The sequence below is a fragment of the Lathyrus oleraceus genome, chromosome 2, assembly GCF_024323335.1.
Source record: "Lathyrus oleraceus cultivar Zhongwan6 chromosome 2, CAAS_Psat_ZW6_1.0, whole genome shotgun sequence".
NCBI lineage: Eukaryota > Viridiplantae > Streptophyta > Magnoliopsida > Fabales > Fabaceae > Lathyrus > Lathyrus oleraceus.
In genome coordinates this window covers 385877700-385904436 of record NC_066580.1, presented here as the reverse complement: position 1 = coordinate 385904436, position 26737 = coordinate 385877700, and the positions used below count along the sequence as shown (strand labels likewise).

Below are 26737 nucleotides of genomic sequence, written 5' to 3'. Positions count from 1 at the left end.
CAAAGGGTGCTAATACCTTCCCTTTGTATAAAGTACCTCCCGAACCTAAGAATTTAAAATTAAGGTCTTTCCTATTCTTTTCCACCTTTCCTTATGGGATAAAAGAAAAGTCGGTGGCGACTCTTGCTAACCGCGACATTGCGATTACAAATCCAATAAGGTCCAGTTCACCGTATGACAGAGCCCATGGATAACCATGGATACAAAGGGTGCTAATACCTTCCCTTTGTATAATGTACCTCCCGAACCCAAAATCTATTGAGGTCTTTCCTGTTCTTTTCCACCTTTCCTTATTGGATAAAAGAAAAGTCGGTGGCGACTCTTGCTATCCGCGACATTGCGATAAAAAGCAAAATATCCCAAGTCAGTTCACCGTATGACACCCACATTCGCGGGACATGACCGTAATACCGTAGTCGTAGGGTAACAAAGAGAGGTCCAAGATCACTTATTTAAAGGCGAAGTTTTACAATTAATTAGGTAGCCGTAATCAATTAGGTAATTAGGTCCACATTAACATCGATGAAATCAATACATTAAAATCAACTAGAGAATTTAGGATGAATCTCCACATTAAAATTAAGTAATTCAGAATCCATCTCCATAGGGATATCCCACACATAAGGTAGAATACCTAGCCGGCCATTTCTTCGGGAATATGTAAACCTTTACACAATTCAACACACGGGTTAGAGCACCGAGGCAAAGTACAATTGGAAATTGCACCACGAAATAAATACAACAGTCATAAAGTCAGGCCAAATAATGCAGAATTATAATGAAGCTTGATTAGACAAACATAAGGCAGAACAGAAAAGAAACAAAATAGCCACTGTCTCGTTCGCTCCTGCTTCGCCTAGCGAAGGCTTAGCGAGTGCTCGCTACAAGCTCGCTTAGCGATGTGCTAGCGAGCGGCTGCTGGTTTTGAATTTGATGATAGCATGATCTCCGGAACCCTGAACTTTGTGGCATTGAATTACAGGAATAGCATGGACAAACATTCAGGATATTCAGGCATATTTAAATTCACATGTGAAATCAAATTACATATCCGAACATTTAATCATGATGCCTTATGTATGTAGAGATTATCGATTAAAAGCATAAAACATTAGAGATACGCAAACCTGTTTGCAACCGAGCTGCGATGTTGAAGGGACTGACCACTCTTGGTATTGGATGGAATTGGGCGGCGGTAGCTTCGGAGCGGATGAGCGGCCTTTAGGGTTTCTTTACTCGGAATTCCTTAAGCTGGTCTCCAGGGTTTCTGTGCCAGGGTTTCCGTCCGTCTTCGTCTCTGTTCTTCGTTCTCCCTTTTTTCTGACTGAAGCTTGGCTATTTATAATGCTCTTGTTATGACCTAATGGGCTCAGAATGAAGCCCAGAAATGCTGATATTCGCAAGCTTCGCTAGGCGAAGGAGTTGCTCGCCTAGCGAGCAAGCTAGTTTGGGCTTTTTACTGGATTGGGTGCTTCGCTGGGCGAGTGGCATAACGAAGGGTTCGCTAGGCGAAGGAATTGCTCGCCTAGCGAGCGAGTTAGTATGGGCCATTTTGGATTGAGTCCGTTGTGAGCTGGGCTTTTGTTCCTTTAAGATCAGTGCCTTGCAGAATAAGTCGGAGTGCCTTGCAGAATAAGTCGGAGTGCCTTTAAGCTGGGCTTTTGGGCTTTTGTTCCAAGGTCATTCATGTTGACTCCCAAATCTTTTTCACTTGTCCAAACGATGGACCCGACATGATAAACCTGACCCATTTTCTTAAGTACTTCCCATAGTTAGACCACGACAAGTCTTGAAGACCACTGTTCTGGGTCGGCTACTGACCAAAAAAGAGGAAGCTCAATCATTAGTCTTGGCCACTCCACTGAAGCACCGAAGATATATCGTAACCTTGCTCTTGAGCTCTACACTAGATCTACGCCAGGGGATATTGCTTAGTGTCAAATGTCATCGAACAGTCTCCCACATTCCATGCTGAAATGGCAGGGACTGTCCATAACTACTTTTTCATATATAAGGCATCCCATGTGAGATTTAATGTATTTTCTCTAATCCATCACTCATTTTATTCCTCATTCTCTTAGTGACTTGAACGTTTTAATGCTAACTTTACAAATCCACTCCTGCATCATTATACCAGAGATCCACTCTCCCCCATCAAAATTCGACTTCGTCATTTAATCAAACATTTCTAATTCTCTAACCGAACATTATTTTAGATATATTTATATATAAAATAGATATATTAACTATATTACAATTTTGTTTGTGTCAATATGTAGATGAAATGAAAATAAATATTATTAGTATAAAATTTATATATTTTTAAATTTTTTTATTGTATATTATTTTACTAACTATTCTATTAATTATTAAAATGAATAATTAAAAAATGATAAATTTTATATTGATAATTATTTATTTCATTTCATCTAAAGACATAAAATTTATTTTTAACAAATAAAATTTATTTTATTATTAAAATTAGCATAATTATTGTTTTTTTTTGTTAAATTGTATCTAATTGAAAGAGAACTGTAAATAAGACGGTGGGATATATATTCTTTTATGGGTTTACTGTGTTTCAGTGATGCAAACAATGGAATCTCTTGGTAAGATTGATTTGTGTACAGAAAAAGTTAATCACGACCAAGAAGCAATTTTGTCAAATGGAATATGGGTCGGCCAAACAGAGCCAAAGATTTTCACTAAATATACATCCAAAGAAGTAGTGAAGAGCATACTTTGAGTAACCATGGCGTTTAGAACATCGTTAGTCACAATAACGTTGTTCGTGATTATTAAGACTCAAATGTGTTTGTCTGAGTTCAACAGACATAGCTTTCCAAAGGGTTTTGTTTTCGGAACTGCTTCTTCAGCTTTTCAGGTTTGTTTATTTGTCTATAAAGTGTAATACTAGAGTTGAATACCCAACGAAGCTGGAATAGCTCAGTTGGTTAGAGCGTGTGGCTGTTAACCACAAGGTCGGAGGTTCAACCCCTCCTTCTAGCGTTTTTGATATATTTTTCATTTTTTTCTCTTTTAACTTGTGGTTGAAATGAATTTGATTGTAGTATGAAGGTGCAGTGAAAGAAGATGGAAGAGGGTCATCTATTTGGGATACTTTTTCACATTCTCCTGGTAAGTTACCTTCAAACATACTAGGTATTATTTATGCTCCTTGTTGTGCTGTGATTGAAATGTTTTGTGGCAGGAAAAATACTAGGTAACACCAATGCTGATGTTGCAGTGGATCAGTATCTTCGATATCAAGTAATCATAACTTTACTTCATGGCTAATTCCTAAACAAATAACCTTTCACTTTTTTTGGGTACAAATTTTCTAATTAAAGTCTACTATAACTACTAGGAAGACACAGAACTCATGAAGGACATGGGAATGGATGCTTATAGGTTTTCAATATCTTGGACTCGCATTTTTTCCAGTAACATTTCTTAGCAAACAAGCTTCTACTGTATATTAAACCATGATTATTCTTCACATTGTGACTATGGATTGTAATGTGTCAGATGGATCTGGGTTGCTCAATCAAGCAGGAGTTGATCACTACAATAAACTCATTGATGCTTTACTGGCCAAAGGTAAACTTAGGCAATATAGAAAATGTGACTCTTTATAATGCCATCTTTGAAGACATGTAAGACAGATTGCTGCTACACAAACCCAAAATTTGACACAGTTTAATCGTAGTCAAATAGAGTCTCAAAATATTTGTCAGAGCTAAATCATGACAAAATAGGACCCATTTGTTTTGCTTAAGTTAAACTGTGGTATCCTATACAGAGACTCCAAAAATTTAAAACACCGGTAACTCTTTATGAAAACTTGAATTAGTTTCATTATTGAGATGCACATATACTTATGAAAAATCTGTAGGAGTTGAACCATATGTGACTCTCTATCACTGGGACCTACCCCAAGCTTTGGAAGACAAGTACACAGGATGGCTTAGCCCTTTGATCATGTATGAATTTTTTTTTTTTTACATGTTAATTACTACCTTGATAATGTTTATTAGTATTACAATATAAATCATTAGTATTATTTTGCAACAGAAAAGACTTTGCAGCATATGCTGATACATGCTTTCAGAAATTCGGAGACAGAGTAAAACACTGGATCACATTCAATGAGCCTCATACATTTGCTATGATGGGATATGATATTGGACAACATCCACCTGGAAGATGCTCAATTCTCCTTCACAACCTCTGCAGAACCGGAAACTCTGCTACTGAACCTTATATTGTGGCTCATAATGTCCTTCTTTCTCATGCAACGGTAGCAGATATTTACAGGAAAAAGTATCAGGTAATGTCATAAAATATCTTAAAACAAAAACTTGAGAGAACTAAAATAGCTGTGTTCTTTTTCTTTCACAGAAAATTCAAGGTGGGTCTTTAGGTATATCTTTGGATGCAATTTGGTTTGAGTCAGCAACAAATTCTAAGGAAGACATTGAAGCAACTCAAAGAGCATTAGATTTTACCCTTGGCTGGTAATGTTGATTTTGTTGACTCTTTAAATTATAGGCCACATTCATATCTATATGCTATATAATTACTATATTGATAAAGTAATTATGTTATGTAACTTCTTTCACAGGTTTCTTGATCCATTGGTTTTTGGAGATTATCCAAATTCAATGAAAAGTAGAGTAGGGACAAGGCTACCAAAATTTTCTAAATCTCAAACTAGTCTTGTTAAGGGTTCATTAGATTTTGTTGGTATCAACCATTACACTACATTTTATGCAATGCACAATGCTTCTAATTTACTCGAGGTTGCACTTCATGACTACATTTCAGACGCCCGTGTTCTTACCGTTCGTAAGTTAAAATATCACATGCTTAAAAAATTATACTAGTTAAACAATCCCTTTAATTTTCTTGCTTATTTATAGTTTGTTTAATGAAGTTACCCCAAAATTATTACTTAATTTTTGTGTGTTTTTTACTCCTTCAGCTTTCAATGGTACTGAGATTATTGGAGAAAAGGTATGTTATATTAGAATGTAGAATTGTTTGTTTACTAACTTAGATCTTGTGCTTAATTTGTACTCATACGAGTACATTGTATTTTATGACTTATGACTAAAATTTAAACTGTGATTTGTAGGCAAATTCTCTATGGTTGTATATAGTACCACGAGGGATGAGAAGCATAATGAATTACATCAAACAAAAGTATGAGAATCCTCTGGTTATTATAACTGAAAATGGTAATCTTTTAAAATTGACAAATTTGAGTTTTATTTGTCTCTTGTTAAAAATTTTGTTGAGAAAAATAAGTATGAGTTGAAAATATTGAGAAATAAATATGAGGGAAGTTCCACGTTAATTAGAAAGGGAAGTCCCACAAATGCAGACGAGGAGAATTTTACAATTTCAACTTATAAGATACTAACACTCACTCTTTCAAGTATTGGAAAAGGGTCCAAAGTATCTTGGAGGTATCTTTTGATTAATCCTTCTTGCCACCGTTTGTTATCGATGAGGTCTCAACTTCAAAAATACCCATTCTCCGACTTCGAAGGCAAAATCGTTTTTGTATGCATACTGCTTCATTTGTTCCTCTGCTTGCTGTAAATGTCTTTTGAGTTGTCAGAGTGCTTCATCTATGTCCACTGCAACCACTTCGATCCTTATTTGGTCATGTGTAAAACGTATTAAAGCTGATGGCTTTCTAGCATAAATAACCTCAAAGGGTGTTGTTCTCGTGGTGACATGAAACATGGCATTATACCATAATTCTTTCCGGTGTTGGGTGCAAGTAAGAGTGGTTTAGTTCTACATCGTTTATGAATGGATGAAATGTAGGATTTATAAGAGAGATGATCAATATACCCGATACCTTAATGTTATAAGAGAGATGATCAAAATAAGTATGAGTTAAAAAAATTGAGAAATAAATACAAGGGAAGTTCCATATTGTATGAACCTGATTTATACACAACCTTAAAATGATACCCCAAAAGCTTGGCTATCCTTTTTTTGGGTCTGCTGTGGTGACCCTTTGTTGTAACAAGTGGCGTGGACTTTTCTGGGTAAGAATATACAACAAATTCCCTACTAAGCAAATAGGGACGCCAATGTTGCATTTCTAGCAAAAGAGCCATCTAAGTCTTTTTCATACGCTGATTTGCTCAAGTTATTCTTAGACAATGTCTTTATTGAAATAAGCTATAGGTCTTTTCTTTTACATCAGCACTTCCTCGATTCCTCTCTCGGAATCACCGGATTCAATTTCAAAGGGTTGAGAAAATTCAGGAAGTATCAACATTGGAACTTTCTAACATCACCTCCTTTAATTCTTCAAATTCCTTCATTGTCTCCTGCCCCCAAAAATCCTTCCTTATTGGCGATTTCAGTAACTGACTTTGCTATCTTCCCATAGTTCACAATAAATTTTCGATAATATCCACTCAACCCCAAAAACCCACGCAACCCTTTGACATTCTATAGAAATGGTCAGATAAAATGATACTCCCTTCTTCGGTATGACACACCCCAAGTGATCAATTGTCTAGTCCCAAAAACACTTCTTCAAATTGACCACAAAACAATTGTTGTATTGCATTTTTAGGACTTGTGACAAATGCTCTTAGTGATTCTCCGCCCTTTACTATACATCAAGATATCTTCAAAGAAAACCAATACATATTTCCAAATATACGACTTAAAAATGTGATTCATGGTTGACTAAAATGTGACTGGGGTGTTTGTCAATTCGAATTGCATCACCAAAAATTCATAATGGCCTTCGTGTGCACGAAAAGCTGTCTTATGAATTTTTTAAGACTCAAATTTGATGATATCCGAATTTAAAGATAACTTATAGAAGTAAGTTGCCCCATATAATTCATCCAAAATTTCTTTTACTACCTGTATGGGATATTTATCCGCCACAATGACCTTATTTAACTCTCGGTAATCAATACACATCCTCCACGACATATTCTTCTTCTTCACTAAAATAACCAAATTAGAAAAATAACCGGAGCTATTTATAATGATACCTTGATTCATTATGTTTTGCACTTGCTTTTCAATCTCTTCTTTATGGTGGTGAGGGTATTGGTATGGCCAAATCCTCACCCGACCAGCATCCTTGTGTAACTCAATAGATTTAGTAGTGTAACGCCTTTGAGGTAATGGTCTTCTTGTTGTTGTGGTACCAACTCCGAAGGTGAGACAAACACAAGGGGGGATGGGGGGTTGAATTGTGTTAGCTTTTTCTGTCTTTTCTGAAAATCTCTTATCAGCTTCTGAACACAAAGTCTAGAATCTGAATCAGAGTTAAGTGTTTAGTAGCGGATTAAAACAGTTCTGAGGTAGAAGGGAAAGAAGCATAGACACAAGCAATTATTCTGGTTCCTCAATTAAGAATAGTGTAATCCCCTTGAACTTCCAAGGGATTTCACTATAATCAAAATGAACCAGTGAATTGTCACACATTCCATGCTCAACTTCATCAATACGATATTTACTTGCTCTGACGTTTCTTGGAATTCAAAGTACGTTTTGACTAGTATAATCCACCCACAGGAACCTCACCATTGAATGATGACATCTCCACCTTTTCACTACCATTTTGTACTTTGTTCCCGACTCTTTTAAGAATAGCGGTGAATCTCCTTGTTTCGATGACACTCGCTCCCTTATCTTCGCAAATTCATTCATCATATCACAAACTTCTCCCTTTATCACCACTCAGAACTTCCTTAGTTTGTGACGCACAAAATCTTCCATCTCTTCAACTCGTGTTTCAACGGCTTCCATTTGATCATTCATCTTAGGTGACATTAACACGAAATCACTAACACCTCTCAAAGATTTAGCAGGTCGGACCAATGATGGAACTTACAAAAAATAATAATTTATAAACAATAAAAAAATAATTATAAGAGAGTTGGATAAATAGAATGGTGATTATTGAACTAATTGGATAGATAACAATTTCATAGCAACCATCGAAGTGATAACTCCCCACACTACCTTTCCTTTACACTAAATTCCATCATCCATGACTCCACCCTACCTGGACTTTAGGTGCCATATCACCTACTACTAACTCTTCCCTCTAGACCTTTTTTTCTTCTGTGTGTCAACCTCCACACAATTGGTTTGGACTTGACTTTAGAGTTTATCAAAATTTGAATTGATGCCATGTAAATTTTTATTAGAGTTTATCAAAATTTGAATTAATGCCATGTAAATTTTTATTAGAGTTTATCAAAATTTGAATTAATGCCATTAATATAGGTAATGTGTGTTTTACATCACTTATGCATCCTAAAACTATAATAATGGAGAGATGTCTATAATTTGGAATTGAAATGGAAGACATAGTTTTTCTTCTCTTTTTAGTTAACCATCACTTTCATTTGCACCACATATTGAACATTGAATTCATTTGTCGGCTACCTTTCACACTTGTCTCATTTGTCATAGGTATGGATGATCCTAATGATCCATCAATCTCAATCAATGATGCTTTGAATGATGACAAGAGGATTAAATACCACAATGACTATTTAAGCAACTTACTAGCTTCTATCAAGTAAGTATTCATATTGTATACCTAATTAAAAGAAGTTATTTTTTCACAACCAAATTGGCGACCTTTAGTTTTATAAGTATTTTTGAGATGTGTATGAGTTTTAAGGTCTAGTTAATTACCTAATGGATATTTCATGTTGTTGATTGCAGGGAAGATGGATGCAATGTAAAAGGCTATTTTGTGTGGTCACTGCTGGATAATTGGGAGTGGCAAGCTGGATATACTTCTAGATTTGGTTTGTACTTCATTGACTACAAGGACAATTTAAAAAGATACCCAAAAAATTCTGTTGAATGGTTCAAGAAGTTCTTGAACTAAGCTCAACAACAAAGATGATTTATAAATGACAGGGAAGGGAACATAACCTTTTATTTCCAAGTCTAGTAATGAATTTTATGTAATTACAATATATGATAGAGCCAGGGGAAATTGTAAAATAATGGGTCAGTTTGTTTCACATATTTTTAAATGATTTTTATAATATTACATATTTTTGTTAAAAAAAAATTTATAGTTTTTTTTATAAAAAACTCAAATATAAAATTAGTTTAAATAATTATTAATAAAATATTATTTTAGGTATTTTAACCTTATACTCTTTTTTTATTAAAATTTCAAAAAGTCAATTAAATTTAAAGTTATTTTGAATAACTTTTAAGAAAAATAATTTTTGAAATAATTCTTTTAAAAGATTATGTAATTTGACTATATTTTAAAATTCAATAATATATATTTATGTTACTGGATCACAAAATTAATTTTTTAATTTATAAAAAATAAGTTGATTTTTTTTTAAATAAAGGATTTTTTTTTTAAAGTTACAACATACTGATTCATTATGTCTAAGTATATCTTAAGTAAATGTGCATAAAGCTAAGGCTTGTGTACCTTATGATCCATTAATTAACTTGTGTATGTTGGCTAGGGGTAAGGGTTTTTGGGGCACGTTAATTTTCCGTCTAGTGGGATATTTGATCTCTTTCATAGACCTCGTCTCTTTAGCTTATTCACTTCTTCACCAATAGTCATTCTTATGGCTTCTCCAATCTTTTGCTTTTTCTAAATGACTGACTCAATGGTGACACTGAGAGCAAGGCGATAACAAATGATGTTGGTGTCTGTTCTTAGCATATTTTAGAGGTTATATGAGAATATGTCTATGTTATTTTAGAGCAAGCATGTAAGAAAAGGATTTTGTTAGGGAGATGTCCGATTTTGAAGTTTGGAAACTATGAGGGTCGGTCTGAACTTCTTTCTAAGTCTTTTGTAGGGATCAACACATCCTCTAGGTATTCCTCTCTTAGGTCGTGATCCACGAAGTTAATGCTTTGGGCATTTGGTTTTCTGCGGCGAACATGCAACTATTACCACCTTATTTATCCTAAGGCTGACTTGGTAACATTTCATTTGGCCTCGAAGTCCCATTTTAATGTAATAATTAAGGGTTAAATATACTTTATCCATCTGCAATGTTAGCGAATTTCAATTTATTTCATGTAATTTTTTTTATACCCCTTTGTAATGTTTATATTCTGTTTATTTGGTCACTTAGGTGGCGTGACCTGTTTAGGTGGAATTTTTTTAATTTTTAATTTATTTTTAAAATCCGCGTGGATTTTTTTTTTTAATTATGAAGGGGTCAATCAAACTCTCTCAAATTGCATAGAGTAAATCAATATAAACCAAAAAACTAATTACACTTCATCTTTTTTAGTTTTATGCAGGTTCAAATAATCTTTAGTGGTGTTGTAAATGTTGTATTTATATTTCGCCCAATCTTATATTCATGTGTACCTAATTTACGATTCACACTGTATAATCTTTTCATGGCCAAAATATTGTCCAAGCCAGTTAGGGTTTAAGATAACCACCAACATTTTACTATATTAATCAAGTTTATATCAAGGATCAAGAAAAATAACAACAAACAAAATATAGTTTATTCTCAGTACATTCAACAATATCCATCATTAGATAAGTAGAATTCCACACATTCTTAGATAAGTAGAGCTCCATACATTCGACAATACTTAACACTTTGCACATAATTGTTTATTAGATAATATTTTGGCACTTCCATAGATGCATAAAGAACATAACTTAACATATGATAAACATTTCCATAACTTATAGAGACGATTACGTAACTTAACAAAATAATAATAAATAAGAAAACCTGAACACTAGTAGATGATTTTGGAACATTTCAACATCTTGATTATATCATCGACATATCTAATAATTGTCGCATCAAACTCGATCAACCCCTTAGTTAGCCTACAGTGATATATTCTCCACATAAGTTTTAAATCGTCATCACTCTTTAGTTCAATACAATCGTATTTCACACCGATCATTGTATTCTAATACACTATCTTTTACTTTACACTAAGACTTTTATATGACTTCTCACATTATTTTAATTATTTTAAATATATTTTTGGAAGTTAAGTTGAGTTCTGCTTATTTTCTGAATAAGTGCTTATTTCCTGAATAAATTAATATTTATACCTTTTCGCTGTACATGTCATAACTTAAGCTACGAGAATCAGATTGATACGTTCTAATATGCATTGGAAAGCTGAGATGATAAGCTATAAATTTTGTGTTGAAGTCAGAAGAAAACTCAGAGTGGAGAAAAGTCGCATAATTCATTTTCAATTCACACTTAAAAAAATACTTAGTTTTTGGACCGATTTTGTATTTTTTAGAGTCGGTTGCTATTAGGCCCGAATTGCTCTATTTAAACAAATTAGTAGTTTTATGATTTTTTTCCAGTATTCATGAAATAAAGAATAGGGCATACGAATTCTATGGAGAGTTAATTCCCAAAGATTAATCTGTTGTAACAGGTCTCCATCCACTTTAAGGTTTTTCTTATAATTTCTAAAGAAATTTAAATTCCTTTTCAATTATTTATGTAAACCGGATTGCTTAATTTGGTTGCCATTGTTTGCTTAATTCAATTACTGTTTATAAATTAAAATTAATTTATTTTGATTGATGTATGTTTCGTAACCGCGTTTGTTTAATTCACGTATGCTTAATCAGTTTGCTTAATTTGGAATCTGTTTGCTTAATTCAGAAAATTAGGAACACATATCATTTATTAGTATCAATGCACATGTTATTGTTATTGTAATCGAAAAGGGAATCAAAACCGTTAGGGCTTTGGAATTATATTGATCGATGATGAGTTGGAGACCGAACAGTAGATTAATTTGTCAATACTATTCGTAATCAAATTCTTTTAATTGTGATCTTAATCGAAACCTAAACCCCCCCTTTTTGTTCCAAGAAGTTGATAAAAATCATCCAAGAGTCCTTGCGATACGACTCGAGTGTCGCTTCCGTTTTACTACATTTTTAACTTTCATTTTTTACCCGTGTGCGACAACGGATCAAATTGGCGCCGTTGTCGGAGACTCTTGCCGATTTTAACCAATATTAGAGTCATAGGTGTTGCGTTTCAGCGCTCTTGCCTTTTCATATTATAGCGTAAAAAAATAGATTTTTAGGAAAAATCGTCTCAGATTAGTTTGATTCTTTGCCGATTCATTAGAAAAATATCAGGGATCAAAAGCCCCTATTTATGGACTAAATATAAGACGCCCCCCTAACAATCCGAAATTCCTTATTTTTCTATTTTTAATTTATTTTCCGTTTTCATATTTAAAAAAATAAATAAAAAACTTTGTGGAGTCCTATTTTGATTTAATTTAATTTGTAGTCATATTCCCAAATTTTATTTTATTTTAATAATTTTTCATTTTTTTTCAATTGTTTTTCTCATTAGGGACATTGTTGGTTTTTTTCATAATTATTGAATTGTTGACTCATGATGCATGACTACTAGTGATTCTGATTCAGTGTTCTCCCATAATTTATTTTATTCTTATTTTGAGTTTTTTTTATTATAATATGGATGGACAAAGGACTTTAAGAGAACTTGTTGTATCAGATGTGAATTATAATGCATTTTGTATTGAGTATCCTGAAGTTGCACCTTCTGAATTAAAATATGGTTTAATACACTTGTTACCAAGGTTTAGTAGTCTTGTAGGTGAGGACCCACATAGACATATAAAAGAGTTCCAGGTTGTATGTTCTACACCATTGAGGCATCAATGAATTACCGAAGATCATGTCACGCTCAAAGCCTTTCCATTTTCACTACAAGGTGTTGCGAAAGATTGATTGTATTATCTTGAGCCAAATTTTGTTACAAGTTGGAATAATATGAGAAAGTCTTCCTAGAAATAATTTTCCCTGCTTCAAGAGCCACTTCGATTAGAAAATAAATAGGTGGTATTCAATAGGTTGACATTGAATCATTGGCCGAATACTGGGAGAGATTCAAGCAGTTAGTGGCGAGTTGTCCTCACCACCAGATTTATAAATAATTGCTAATCTAGTACTTTTATGAAGGATTGTTACCTATAGACATAAATATCTTGGATGCTGCTAGTGGAGAAGCACTTGTTGATAAGACCTCAAGTGCATCTAAGACCTTAATTAAGAACATGACACTTAACTCCCAACAATTCAAACTAGAAACAGTTTTGTGGTCCTGACAAAAGGAATGAATGAGATTCAAGCTTCTTCTTCAAACAAGGCTTTAAAGACCAGAATTGATGAGCTTACTTCATTAGTGAGATGATCGGCAGTAGGATAAACTCAAACAACAAGGTTATATGGCATTTGCACTTCCCATGAACACCCAACAGATACATGTCATACATTGCAAGAGGGTGTAATTATTGATTTTACTCAAGCATACACAACAAACATTTATAATCCTTAGAGCAACAACTAGTATAGATACCATCCAAAACTTTGGTTGGGAATTCATCCACATAACATTCTAGTCAACAACAATTGATGCTACCGTTGTCACAACCACAAAATACTCCACTAGTAACCACCTCTGCACCCTCCGGACCTTCATTAGAGGACCTTGTCAAGCAAATGGCTATACAAAATATCCAATTCAACAAAAAACATATTCTAATATTCAGAATTTGTAGACACATATTAAACAACTTGTCACTTTAATGAATGCCATGCAAGCTCCAGGATCCAACCAAACACCTGCCCAAATAATAGTGGATCCAAAATCCCTAATGCGAGTACAATTTCCTTGATATCTTAAAAGAGTGTTGAACTAGCCCCAAAAAATAAATAAAAAGGTTGTTGAGCCCATTTCTGAAGTTGTTGTTGAGAAATATTATGTTCCACAAATTCCTTTCCCGCAAAGATTAGTTAAAACCAAAAACATGGATGAGGAAGAAAGAGACAAGGAAATACTGTATATGTTTAGGAAAGTAGCAGTGGACATTCCACTTCTTGATGTTATTAAGCAGGTTCCCAAATATGCAAAATTTCTAAAAGACTTGTACACACACAAAATGAGATTAAAGGGAAATGGAAGACTAAACCTGGGACGAAACATTTCAGCTTTCATTTAGCCTATGTATTTACCTGAAAAAGCCAAAACATGCCAGACTGTTTCATCTCTCACTCATGCCATGATCCAAAAGTGAAAAGATTTAGGAACTTTTTCTATTCCCTGTACCATTGGGGATAGTAAATTCAAAAATTGCATGCTAGATTTAGGAGCTTCCACTAATGTTATGCCTACTTCAGCTTATAACAATCTTGATCTTGATCTTTTGCAGAATACATGTTTAACGATTCAGCTAGAAAACAGAAGCAATGCCCGCCCTACTGGAGTAGTAGAAGATGTACTTGTTCAAGTTAATGACTTGATTTTTCCTACATGTTTCTATATTCTGGACATCGAGGGAAATAATAAATCAAGCAGGGCACCCATCATTTAAGGCTGACCATTTATGAAAACTGCAAAAGCAAAAAATCGATGTTGATGATGGAACAATGTCCGTGGAGTTTGGTGATATAATTGTTAAATTCAACATTTTTGGTGTTATGAAACATCCCATGGAAGAGAACTCCATTTTTAACATTGAATTGCTTTCTGAATTAGTTGATGATTTTCCATCATTGTCTGATTTTGATGATATTTACTCTTGTGATGCATGTACTAACACTCACCTTTGTTCTATTTTTGCTGAGGTGGAAGCTGCCTTGCAGGTTGATATTTTTCCTACATATGAAGTTGTAGATGAAATTTTTTATGCAGTTGAAGCTCTCGATATCCAGGTTGCCTGAAACACACCATCCATTGGACAACCACCTTCTTTAGAGGATGAACCACTTCCTGAACATTTAAATTATTCATTAAAGCTTGAATTTGAACAAGAGGAGAAATTATTGCAGGAACATAAGAAAGGAATTGGATGGACCTTGTCTGACACTCATGATATTAGCCCATCCATGTGTATGCATATGATCTCACTTGAAGATGGAATAAAAACAATGATGCATCCCCTTAATCATTTGATCCTTGACGTTGTGAAAAATGAGATCATTTTCACGTGTCCATTTGGCACTTTTACTTATCGAATATCGTTCTTTGATCCTAGAATAAAAGAAGAAGGCACTAATAAAAATTTCAAGGTCAATGGATACTACCCGAAGCTACTCCATGAGAGCCCCACTTTGGGATATGATACTATAGAAGAGCTCTCTTTAGGAAAATATGCTTATGCGATCATCTATCCACCTTAGCTGCTCGTGCATTTTCTTTCCTCTCTCTCTCTCTCTCTCTCTCTCTCTCTCTCTCTCTCTCTCTCTTTCTCTCTCTCATTTTATACTTATGTTCTTTCATTGAGGATAATGTGTGTTTTAAGTGTGTGGGAGAGAATAATTTACCTATGTGTTTTTTAATTTGTTATTTACTTGTTTCTTCTTTAAAATTAATAAAAATGTATGCTTTTTCTTTGGTTTTTGGGTTGCAATTGTGAGTATTTTCTTTGTTCTCTTGACTAAAGACTCGTGGTGTGATCTGATTTGTTGTGCATTCTTAGTATGATAAGTAGGACTAAATTTTAAATTGTGCATTATTTATAGTTGATCAATACCTTTGTGAGATTTTGAGCCTAATGATAGATAACATTCAAAAATTCATCTCTTTCTTTCTTGTATGATTTCACTCATGTCTATTAGTCTCTAGAATTTGATCTGACTCTTTTTATAATTGTTTGATTACTTGTACACACTGATATGATAAAGGCACATTATTTCTATTTTATTTTTAGCTAGTTAGCCAAAAAGCCAACTCTGAATAATATCATCCCTTGTTTGAAAACCCCTTGGGCCTATTTATCTCGTTCTCTATTTGAAACTCATTACAAACCTAAAAGTGAAAAACAATGTTATCACCCTATTCAAAGGGTTGAAAGAGTCTTGTTCGAAATTGTGTGGGGTTGAATAATTATAGTTGTGATATTTAATTCAAAAAGTTGGCAGGAAATAGAAAAAAAAATAGAAAAAGAAAAAAAGGAAAAAAAAAGAAGGATGTCAATACATATTCCTTATGAAAAAAAGAATAAAAAGAGAAGAGAGAAGAGAAATAATTACAATGTTGTTGTTTTAAAGTGAATGAAGTCTTATTTAGTTCAACTCCCACAATTTCTTTCAATTTTCTTTTGACCCTTTGAATTTCAGTCTAGTACCCCTTCGTATTTATGATAAAACTCTATCATTTCATGTTTTCTATCGAAGAAACAAAGAAAAACAAGTCAAAGAGGATCAAATTTGATGAATAATGGCCAAAGGACAAAGCAAAAATGACCAAGTATGAAGAATTGGGGACTTAGAGAAATTTGGCTGAAAAAGGAGCAAAAGCGAGCAAACTACTGAAATAATCACGCGATACATCACGCGTGTGATAGAAAAGAGGAAAAATGGCATCACACGCATGGAAGAGCTGCCAACGCAACATCGTATGCACGATGCAGTCTATTGCACGCACGATGAGTCCTTTTTCTGGGAAAGTTTTGATGCGTTATGGTATGATTTGATGACTATAAAAAGGAGGACTTTTGAATTTTTTTATGGGTTCTATGATTTTGACTAAAAGTGACAGTAAAGAGCACATGGGGAGAGATTTTGAGAGCATTGAAATCCATTGGAGTCCAGTTCTTCAAGGATTTTCATATGCAATCTTCATCTTATTTCTTGATATTTAATTGTATCGTTATGAGTAGTTAAACTTCTCTATGTTAGGTTTGTATGATAAACTTATTTGGAACTTGTTGGGACATATGTTTGATTTGTCAGTGCATGAATAATTGAAGTTATATTTCTATTTAATTGTCTCTTACGCTTAATTCTTTTTATGTGAGATACTCTTTTAATATAATTATCGGTGCATAGGGAAGACTGACTATTAGTTTATACGTTGTAACTAAGGCAATTATTGTGCTTACGCTGGTTGAATATGGATATGAGACATCTAGTTATGGTATTTGAGTTAACGTACTATTGCATTACCTAATTTCACTTACGTTGGTTGAATATGGATATGATACCTCTAGTAGGAATTAATGAAGCTATACACCAAGGAATTGAGTATAATGGTTTTGTTAATTCGCTGTGGGAATATAACGACTTTCTCATTCATGTAATGCATCAAACATCAATAGAGGATAAATAAGGGATTTTATACAAAATCTGACTGCTTTCGTATTTTCTCAGAACAACTTTTATTTTTCACATTCAAACCTTACCCCCCCCCCCCCCCCCCCACACACACATACACAATTGTTACTTTCTGCAACTTGCACAATTTTTTTATTATTAAATAGAAGTCTCTGTGAATTCAATATCTTTTTATTACTGCGACACCATCAATACATTTATCGAGAAGTCATCAATTTATCTTACCCTTACTTTGACCAAGTTACAACCTAAATAAAGTCCTTTTGATCTTTGTGTATATGTATTTCAATTTTGGATCTTAGAGTCTTTTCAAGTTTATGGTAATATTAATTTTCATGATGTGCTTTGAGTGTAAACAATCAACATAAATACTTGAGAGTCGAGTGAATTTTATCTTGTGAAGATCTTGTTGTTTATGATGTGCTCTTTGGTAAACTGTCATCTTATCGACATGAGTAAACATGCGACATAAACCATTAATTAGCGACATGAGTAAACACACGACATGAGCGCATGCGGCAACTCAGTTGCCACATGAAAATCACGCCACAAATTTGCCACGTGATAATCACGTCGCAACAGTTTTCCACGTGAAAATCATACCACAAATTTCTACATAGACTGCAACGTTTCTCATCTACCAGTTAGAGTGCTGATATAGGTGCAAGAAGCAGGGGTGTAGTTTCGACTAATCAGCGACATGAAAAACACGCCACAAAAATATTATTTTAAATATAAAAAATATTGTTTTAACAAAAAATTATGTTCTTTATATTCTAAAAAAATAATGTTTATACTATATTATTCAAATTTTAATATAAACGAAAATAATAAACATATATTTTTAATATACATATATTAAAACAAAAACAATATATTTATATACGAAAATAATATTTATAATTTATATTATCCGTATTTTAGTAAAAAATATATTAGCAACACTTAGAAATCTTATTAAAATAAAACTAAATTCTTATGTAATATATTCTGATTTTCAAACCTTTTTTATTAAACTAAATCTATTCATATATGTTTTATTTACTATATATATATATATATATATATATATATATATATATATATATATATATATATATATATATATATATATATTATATATATATATATATATATATATATATATATATATATATATATATATATATATGGAAACAAATTATTTAAACGAATATATATGAAAAACTATCAAATATGGAAAAATTATCAACAAAAATTATCACTAAACAGCAACAACCCAACATTGTGAAGAAAAAAACTTTAATGCGCACTTTTTATAATGAAGAGGAGAAAATAAATTGAATTTTTTTTAATTTTTTATGATCAAAAACAGGGCAGAGCACCTTGTGAGAAGGAAGGGGGAAGGAGGAAAAATGCACTGAGGGAGAGGAAGGAGGAATATTAATTATATTATTTTAATTTTGAGTAATAATGCACTGGTAAATAATGCACTGGTAGACATTTTGTTTACTAATTAGTAAATAATTATAATATTTAATTATAATTTTGAAAGTGAATTATATTTATAAATCTTGATCTTGTAAATCATTATTAGGGTGATTATATAATACTCCTACTTTATGTACTTGAGTTGGGATAAGTATAATATAATAAGACATCGCGAGGTAGAGCTATAAAGGGAGACAAATAGAAAGAATGTTTATTTGGGGCTTATATGTTCCACTTCACTAGCGAACAAATATCATTGAGTATATTTACGCTCAAGGGTATTAAAAATAAAAGAATGTGGTCATTAGTGCTACAAGTACTAATTATTTAGTACTAATTATTTATATTGGGTAGTAAAGAAGTTTAATAATGTGTGAGGTAGAGACGTGAAGGTAATAAAGAAGTTTAATAATGTGTAAGTTTTTTCTTCCATGTCCATTGGAGCCCGATCACTACCGAGTTTAGATTTAAGATTTTATGTTATGATTTTGGTTTCACAAGTATTATGTTGTAAAATACATCAAACTTTATTTTAAGTAAAATATTTTAATTGATAAGTCTATTTGAACTGCAAAGTTATAGTGAAATTCAAACTCCATTTTAAGAAATGTTTTTGCAATGCGAAAAATATCCTATTTTCTCTTAATTTGAAATTGGATGTTGCATTTGCTCCTTTGATTCTGGATTGGATCATATTTTCATCTTATCATGAAACTAAATTTTTTGTGTTGATTTCGCTAAGGTTTATCACCCTTTCTAGTTCATAGAAAGAGTGCGGCATCCCATTTTTATTTTTTTTCCATTAATTTCTTTCTCAGGTTTATTTTGTTTCAATTATGTTTCAACTCTAATATACTAGATATAATTTCATGATTCCAAAAGTTTTATAAATTAATCAAATCTTGAGAAAAATGTCTGAATTTTAATTTGGTTAGTCATCAACTGGTATCAAGATCAATGTTTCTATATAACTATTTCTTAGTGCAAATTTAATTTTCTTTCTTATTATTTAATGTTGAATTATATATATATATATATATATATATATATATATATATATATATATATATATATATATATATATATATATATATATATAATATGCCTTGGTGTGGTGAGATCAAAATCTCAAAGAAAAGAGAAGATATGGAAAACCAACCATCAATAGTTGGAAGGAAATGAAAATAATTATGAGAAGAATATTTGTGTCTTCCTATTATTGTAGGGACTTGCATAATAAATTACAGAGGCTCATGCAAGGTTCTAAGAGTGTTAATGAATATTATAAATAGATGGAGGTTGAAAAGATAAGATGCAATGTGGAGGAAGATAATGAAGCAATCATGACTACTTTTCTTCATGGTTTAAATCATGACATCAATGACATAGTGAAACTGTATCACTATGTAGAAGTAGATAATTTGATGCATTAAGCTATCAAAGTAGAACGAAAACTCAAAAGAAATGGCATAGGAAGTAGAAGCAGTACTACTTTCAATTCTAGAAAAAGGATAAAATAAAGAAGGAAGGTATTTCAACATCTAAGGAAGTTACGACTAAAAATAGAGGTAAATATACTATTCATTCTTCAAGTGCTTCAACTAACAAAAGTGCTAAGTGTTTCAAGTGCTAAGTGTTTTGAGTGTCAATGCGAAGGACAAATTGCATCTCAATATTCAACAAAGAGAAATATGCTTATGGAGAAAAATAAAGTAATTAATAAAGAGGAGGATGAAAATTATAATAAGGATTTTGAAATGGAGGAAGGAGAAATATATATTGGAAAACTACTCATGGTGAAGAGAATGTTGGAAATTCAAGTTAAAGAGGAGGATGCACCTTAAAGAGAAAACCTTTTTAACACAAGATTCCTAGTGCAAGAAAATACATGTTATTTAATTATTGATGGAGGAAGTTGTACTTATTTTGTCAAGAAATGTGGTTGAGCTTAACTCATCCATACAAACGAGGTTTTTAGGGCGATGATTTCCCCTATTTATAAGCACATGTTCATGTCACACATTGTCCGATGTGGCACTCTTAACACACATCTTCATGACAAAGACTAAATATATGGAGCGAGAAAACAAATGGTGGATGACCCGATAGAGGAAACGTAATAGCAGGTGACCCAACGGATCTTAAACCGAGATCTGATATCATCTTAAGAAATGTGGTTGAGCCTAACTCATCCTTACAAAACTGACTTATAGGGTAAGGATTGTCTATACCTATAAGCACATGTTTAGACCATATGTTTTCCGATGTTGTTCTTTTAACAAATTTTTCTAACACATGTTTGGTGTTTAAAATTAATTTGGAAACAAAACATCACCTTAAGCCTTACAAACTCCTACGACTTAATGAAAATGTAAAGATGCTTGTTAATAAGAAAATTGAGATTTGTTTTAAAATTGGAAAATATGAGGATGTAGTACCAATGGAAGCTGGTCACTTGTTATTAGGGAGACATTGACAATTTGATAGAAAAATCAATCATGATGTGTATTGCAATAAATATTTTGTTGTGCACCATAGTCAAAAGATAAATCTTGTACAATTAAATCCTAGTGAGTTGAGAGAAGATTAAAAGAAATTGAGAGAAAAAATTATCAAGAAATAAAAGAAAAAGAAAAAGAAAAAAGAAAAGAATGAAAAAAAAGTATGAAAAGGAAAAAAGAAAAAGAAAAGAATGAAAAAAAAGATTGATAAAAAATAAAAGAAAGATAATTTAGTTGCAAAAAAAAGGAGAGGTGAAGAACGCAATTGTGCCACATTAGCTCATATACTTGCTCTCTTGCAAGGAAGTGTCTTTAATAACCATAATTTATAATTAAAAATGACTTAAATAGTCTTTTGGTCCCTGTAAGTTAGCGAGTTTTTGATTTTGGTCCCTATAACTGTTTTTTTGTCTGAGTCTCCATATCTCACTTTTGTGTTGATTTTAGTCCCTAAAAAGAAAATCTATAGAAAACCTGCGAATTTTGACTTTAGGGACTAAAACCAACACAAAAAGTGAGATATAGGACTTAGATAAATTTTTTTTACAGGGACCAAAACCAATTGTCGCATCACGCGAAAAACCGGCGGGAAAAGAAAGAAACAACAGAGCCGCCACCGTGCGTTATTTATCCCAAAAGAGGGAAAGGAAACGCTCAGAGTAAACCTGGAGAAGAACATGGTCTCGCGACCAAAGAGTATGGGTTCGGGAGTCGGTTATGCGAAGGGAAGGTATTAGCACCCCTACGCATCCGTAGTACTCTACGGGATCCACGCACAAAAGGAAGGAAAATGGTTGCTAAACACTGCTCAGATACTCACACACACTGGCTGAAAGAAACGAAAGAGACTGACTGAAACTGAACTCGGCAGGATGTCGCATCCTGGGCCTACTTAGTCTATCAGGCATAGACATCAGAGTCCAAGTAGTTCGGACTGGGGAGACGACACATGCTCGCTAGGATATCGCATCCTATGCATACGTATCTTCTCGGACGAGAGAAGAATCAGAGCATTCGTAGCTCGGCTGACACGCACACAAACAAACACAGGCAAAGGCAAACGTGGAGCCTGAATGCCAATCATTGGACTTACATCAGCATCCGAACCAAAACACACACAAGAGGGCAAACATGGAGCCTGAATGCCAATCACTGGGCTTACATCAGCATCCGAACCAAACACACGCACACTGGAACCTAACTGCCACTCGATGGACTTACATCAGCTTCCAAGCACACAACAACACAACAAGTTTATAGGGAGTCGGGGACTCGAGCCTATAACTGTCAAGCACACACTCAAACCGACAGACAACAAATTGCTAAGGGGTCAGGCACTCGAGCCTAGCAACTGTCAAACAACACACACAAAAAGGAAAAAGGGCGCCCGGAGAGATCAGCTCAATCTCCTGCCTACATACTTCATCTGGTATGAAGATCAGGGCGATGTAGTTCCCCTACGGAGGGATAAAGGACTAGCCTAACCAGATAACAGAGGGAGACACAACTCTAGGGAGACTACGACTCGAGCCTAGATGTTGTCATGCAAAATCAACCCTAAGTTATGGTTTCTAGCTAAATGGCACAAGGAGCCAACCTATCCTAGTCATGACTTGCACAGGAAGCAAGCCACACACACACTTAACTTGCACAGGAAGCAAGCCAAGCAAAACCTAACTTGCACAGGAAGCAAGTCTAAACTAATCCTAACTTGCACAGGAAGCAAGTCAAACAATCCTAACTTGCACAGGAAGCAAGTCAAACAATCCTACAAGCACAGATAGCACACGCTATACACAAACAAGTGGCTCACACAAGGGTTAGGTTTTAGTCAAGGGGTCATATCAACCTCGACAAACAAACCTCTGGAACTGGGTGAATGTTGCTCTTAACCTTGCCATTGAGGGGCTAAGGTGAAGCAGATGAAAGGTGAGTGAAGATAAGACTTCACAGCTCTTATCCCTGGTCTGGGAGAGCTTCAAGACAAGAATGTGTGGGTTCAGAAAGTGGGAACCCTTCTACACATTTAAAACTGACTCAACTGTACAATTGTACAAGATCTTGGGTTTGTATCTGAAATGCATCAACACAATGGTGTGAGCAAAGCAGATGACACACTGAATAGTGGGGGATAGACTGCATATCCCTACCTTCCACCAATTGCCTCTTCACTTAGGAGGTCTTTGACTCTATGCAAGGACAAAATTAAACATCCACAAACATTGCCTCTTAAGGAGGACTTCAGACAGTTGCCTGGCCAAGTAACAGGCCAGGTCTTCCAGACTACATGAAGTAAAGGAGACATACCTCAATGCAAATTGCTTATACAAGCAAAGCAAAGCAAAAGTTCACAAGGAACTAAAAGCAACTAAAGTACCTGAAATCAGTCAAGCACAGTTAGTATACAAGTCAGAGTTAAATCAAAATGAAACAGACATCAACCAGTCAACACAAGCAAGTGAATGTGCAAGGCACAAGGCTTAAGGCATGTGAGCCAAGCCACCTACAAAACAAACAAGTTAGACAATGATGTTTAAGCAAGCTCAGTCAAATGAATTGGTCTTAATGGCCATTTGATGGTCAACCTGAAAACACAAGCTCAAAGGTGAGTAACAGGACCACTAGGGCAAGCCTAGGGTCAAAAGAGATTAAGAAAGTCAAAACGGCAAGGGGTAAGTATCCAAAATCATGTTCAAACAATTAGGAAACAAAACCAATTGGGTTCACATTCATATCAATCATCATCATCATTTCATGAACCATTTAGGTCAAAGTATGGCAAACAGAAGCTCATAGAAGTCAACAGCAAGACTTAACTCAAAAGCAATCTTAGACATTTCCAAAAATCATCAAATAAATCATGATCAATCCTAACATATATCATGGTAAGCATGTCAAATTTCATCCCATTTGGACAAGTGGAAGGCAGCCAATGAAAATCAGAAAGTCAAAGCAATCTTGAACATGCTTAAAGAAGTCAACCAAACATGCATCAACTTAGAAAAATCATAAGTCAGAGATGGTGTATGATAAATGAATGGGACTAAAACCATGGCAAAGATGAGGATGTCTAGTTATCACATATCAAATTTCATGTCCATCCAATAAAGTATGAGAATTTCACAAATGAAATGGGAACATGTGTCACACAAAGTCAACATTTGACTAGACAGAGAAGAAAAATCTCAAACAAATGGAAAATAGTTCAAATAAATCCAAGAAAATTCACAAGTCAACTAGACATACAAGAGTGGGTTCATGCAAAATTTCAAGTCAATTGGAGGTCAAGAAGCATGGCTATGAAAATCATGAAATTGGACATCAATGGTGTGACACAAGTTGTCACACCCTAATTCAAAAAATCATAACTCTCAAACCACATAAGATAAATTCACAAACTCTACACCAAAATCACCATGAGTGTGTCTAGTTTAAGCACAAAAAATTTGGGAGCCATTGGATACATTCTCATCATTTCACAATTGATTTGGCAAAGTGTACAAAATTTGGTCACATGTCACAAACCCTAGCAACATTTAAAAACCACTCATCCAAAAATTCTGGAAAAATAATGATAAAATACTAGAGGTCATGATGAACACAACACAAAAAATCCCATTGAATTTGGATCAAAAATGAGCAAGTTATGATTTTTGCAAGATTGGTTATAAAATGTGAAATTAAAATGGAATAAATGAAGCAAGAATGGCATTTTTGTAATTCCATGATTCACTTAACCAAACACAGTCGTTTTGGGCATTAAAGGAAATGTTTTGATTGGATGAGGGAGTTAAGCCATGCATACACGAAAATGGGGGAAAATCTGGGCAAATGTATTTGAAGAATTAGGGTTTCACTGAACAGTGCAATCCCAAATTGTGATTTCACAAACTTGCCCAAAAACCAAAATTGAATATATGGAAATGATCAGCATGGCAAGGTCAACATGAATCCACCATTGATTTCCATTAAAACCACACACAAGTCAAGAATCGAGCAAAAACACATTTTAACACCAAACTTCAAAACAATATATCTTCATGAATAAGCATTCATTTCAAAAAGTGTAAGCATCATGACAACCAGCATAGAAAGACCTATCCAAAGTGTGTATCAATTTGACAAAAGAGGGAGGTCGAATCCATACCTATTTTTGAAGGACAGTTGTGATGCAGATGCTTTTTGATGGTTTTGAAGTGAAATAGTTGTCCTAGAGCCCTCCTGATGATGAATGGTGAAGGTTGCTTGGATTGCAATGGCTTGGAGTGAGCTTACATAATTTTTGCCATGGATGATGCAAGGTTGAAGACAGTGCTGGAAATGTGACTTCCAGTTGGAGAATGCTAGTGAGAACCACTTCCAAATGTTGTGTGAATGTTGTTTAGGCAAGTCAAAGTTTTGTTCCCTTGGAAGCCTTGACTGGTCTTTTGAAGAGGCAAGCAAAAGTGAGGTTTTAGAGCATGAGAGCCAAGGCTTTTTGGTTATGTTGGATGGTGCTAGCAGGGTTCCAAAGTGGTAAATGGAGGGTGAAAATACAATGCCAAGCTCAAGTGTGGTTCATTGTGAGTTTTAGACAGGAAGTTGAAAAAAAAGCAAAAGTGTAGTTTGAGAGGAATGAGTGAAGTTCAATGGTTTGTGGCCTCTTGATGGCTACTAGCTGCTATTGGTTTTCTTTATGACAGGAAAATGATGGAAGGCATGGTATTAGGCAAAGCTAGTTTTTTGTGGTGTGGAGTTTGACAGGTTTGGCCAAAGTGATTTTGAATGAAGCTTTATTGGTTAATGCTGTCCAATGTGTTACTCATGACAGGAAATGGTGGTGAAAGTATGCTATTTTTAAAGTGCCTTGTGGCCCTAGGCATGGTTGGTTCTGTGGTCTTTTTGACAGGAAAAAGGAAATGCATCCAAAGGGTTTTCAATATGAGTTCTGTTCTTGGTTTGATGATGGTTGATATTGATTTAAGATGCTGTTTGACTAGTGGTAAGGCAGGGCTTCAAAAATGATGAAAAATGGTAAAGTGAAATGGCAGTGCCTGGTTTTGTTCCTTGGAGCTTTGGACAGGCTCTTTTGGAAATGCAAAGCAGGATGATGTTTGAGAGAGTGTGGAGATCTTTGGTTTGTTCTTTGTGAGCTTTTACAGTTTCTTGGCAAAATGCAAGTGAGGTCAGTTTTTATCAATGAGGTTTATTGGTCTGCTATTGAATGTTGCAATGTGTTTTTGGATGGCTCTAGAAGGCAACAGCAAGGTGCATGAGTGAAGTCTGTCTGCAGTTGGTTATGTTGGCTAGCTGCTTCATGACAGAAAGTGAGGGAAGATATGGTGTTAAGCAAAAGCCAGGTTTGGTTCCTTAGGGGTTCTTGACAGAAAAATTGGAAATGCCAAGCAAGGTGGAGTGCAGTTAGGCTTTTGGTTGGCTTTTGCTGCTACTTGTTCATTTTCTTTGACAGAAAAATGAAGTCCAGTTTGCTGCCAGGTTGCTCCTCTTTTTGATGGAATTTTGCTATCCTTGCCAATTGAGAGAGAGTCAGCCTTTTTTGCATCAGTGAGTTGGTTTTTCTATTGCTATGTTGGCTGCAGCATTTGTGTCCAAAAGGACAGAA

At 34.2% G+C, this 26737-nt stretch overlaps 1 protein-coding gene and 1 non-coding gene across 2 annotated transcripts; both read left to right on the top strand.

Annotated features, from left to right (window-relative positions):
• The first annotated feature begins 2607 nt into the window (after positions 1–2607).
• LOC127119643 (beta-glucosidase 40) lies at positions 2608–8997 on the top strand. Its single transcript, XM_051049915.1, has 14 exons — positions 2608–2884; positions 2946–3008; positions 3072–3138; positions 3212–3270; positions 3368–3443; positions 3529–3600; positions 3896–3983; positions 4075–4330; positions 4402–4517; positions 4625–4848; positions 4985–5016; positions 5138–5240; positions 8473–8581; positions 8731–8997. The coding sequence occupies exons 1-14, from the start codon at positions 2753–2755 to the stop codon at positions 8897–8899; spliced, it is 1566 nt and encodes a 521-aa protein (XP_050905872.1). The 5' UTR covers positions 2608–2752; the 3' UTR covers positions 8900–8997.
• Positions 2936–3009, top strand: TRNAN-GUU (transfer RNA asparagine (anticodon GUU)). The gene has a single exon. It is a non-coding gene; the product is annotated as a tRNA-Asn (tRNA).
• Positions 8998–26737: the final 17740 nt, after the last annotated feature.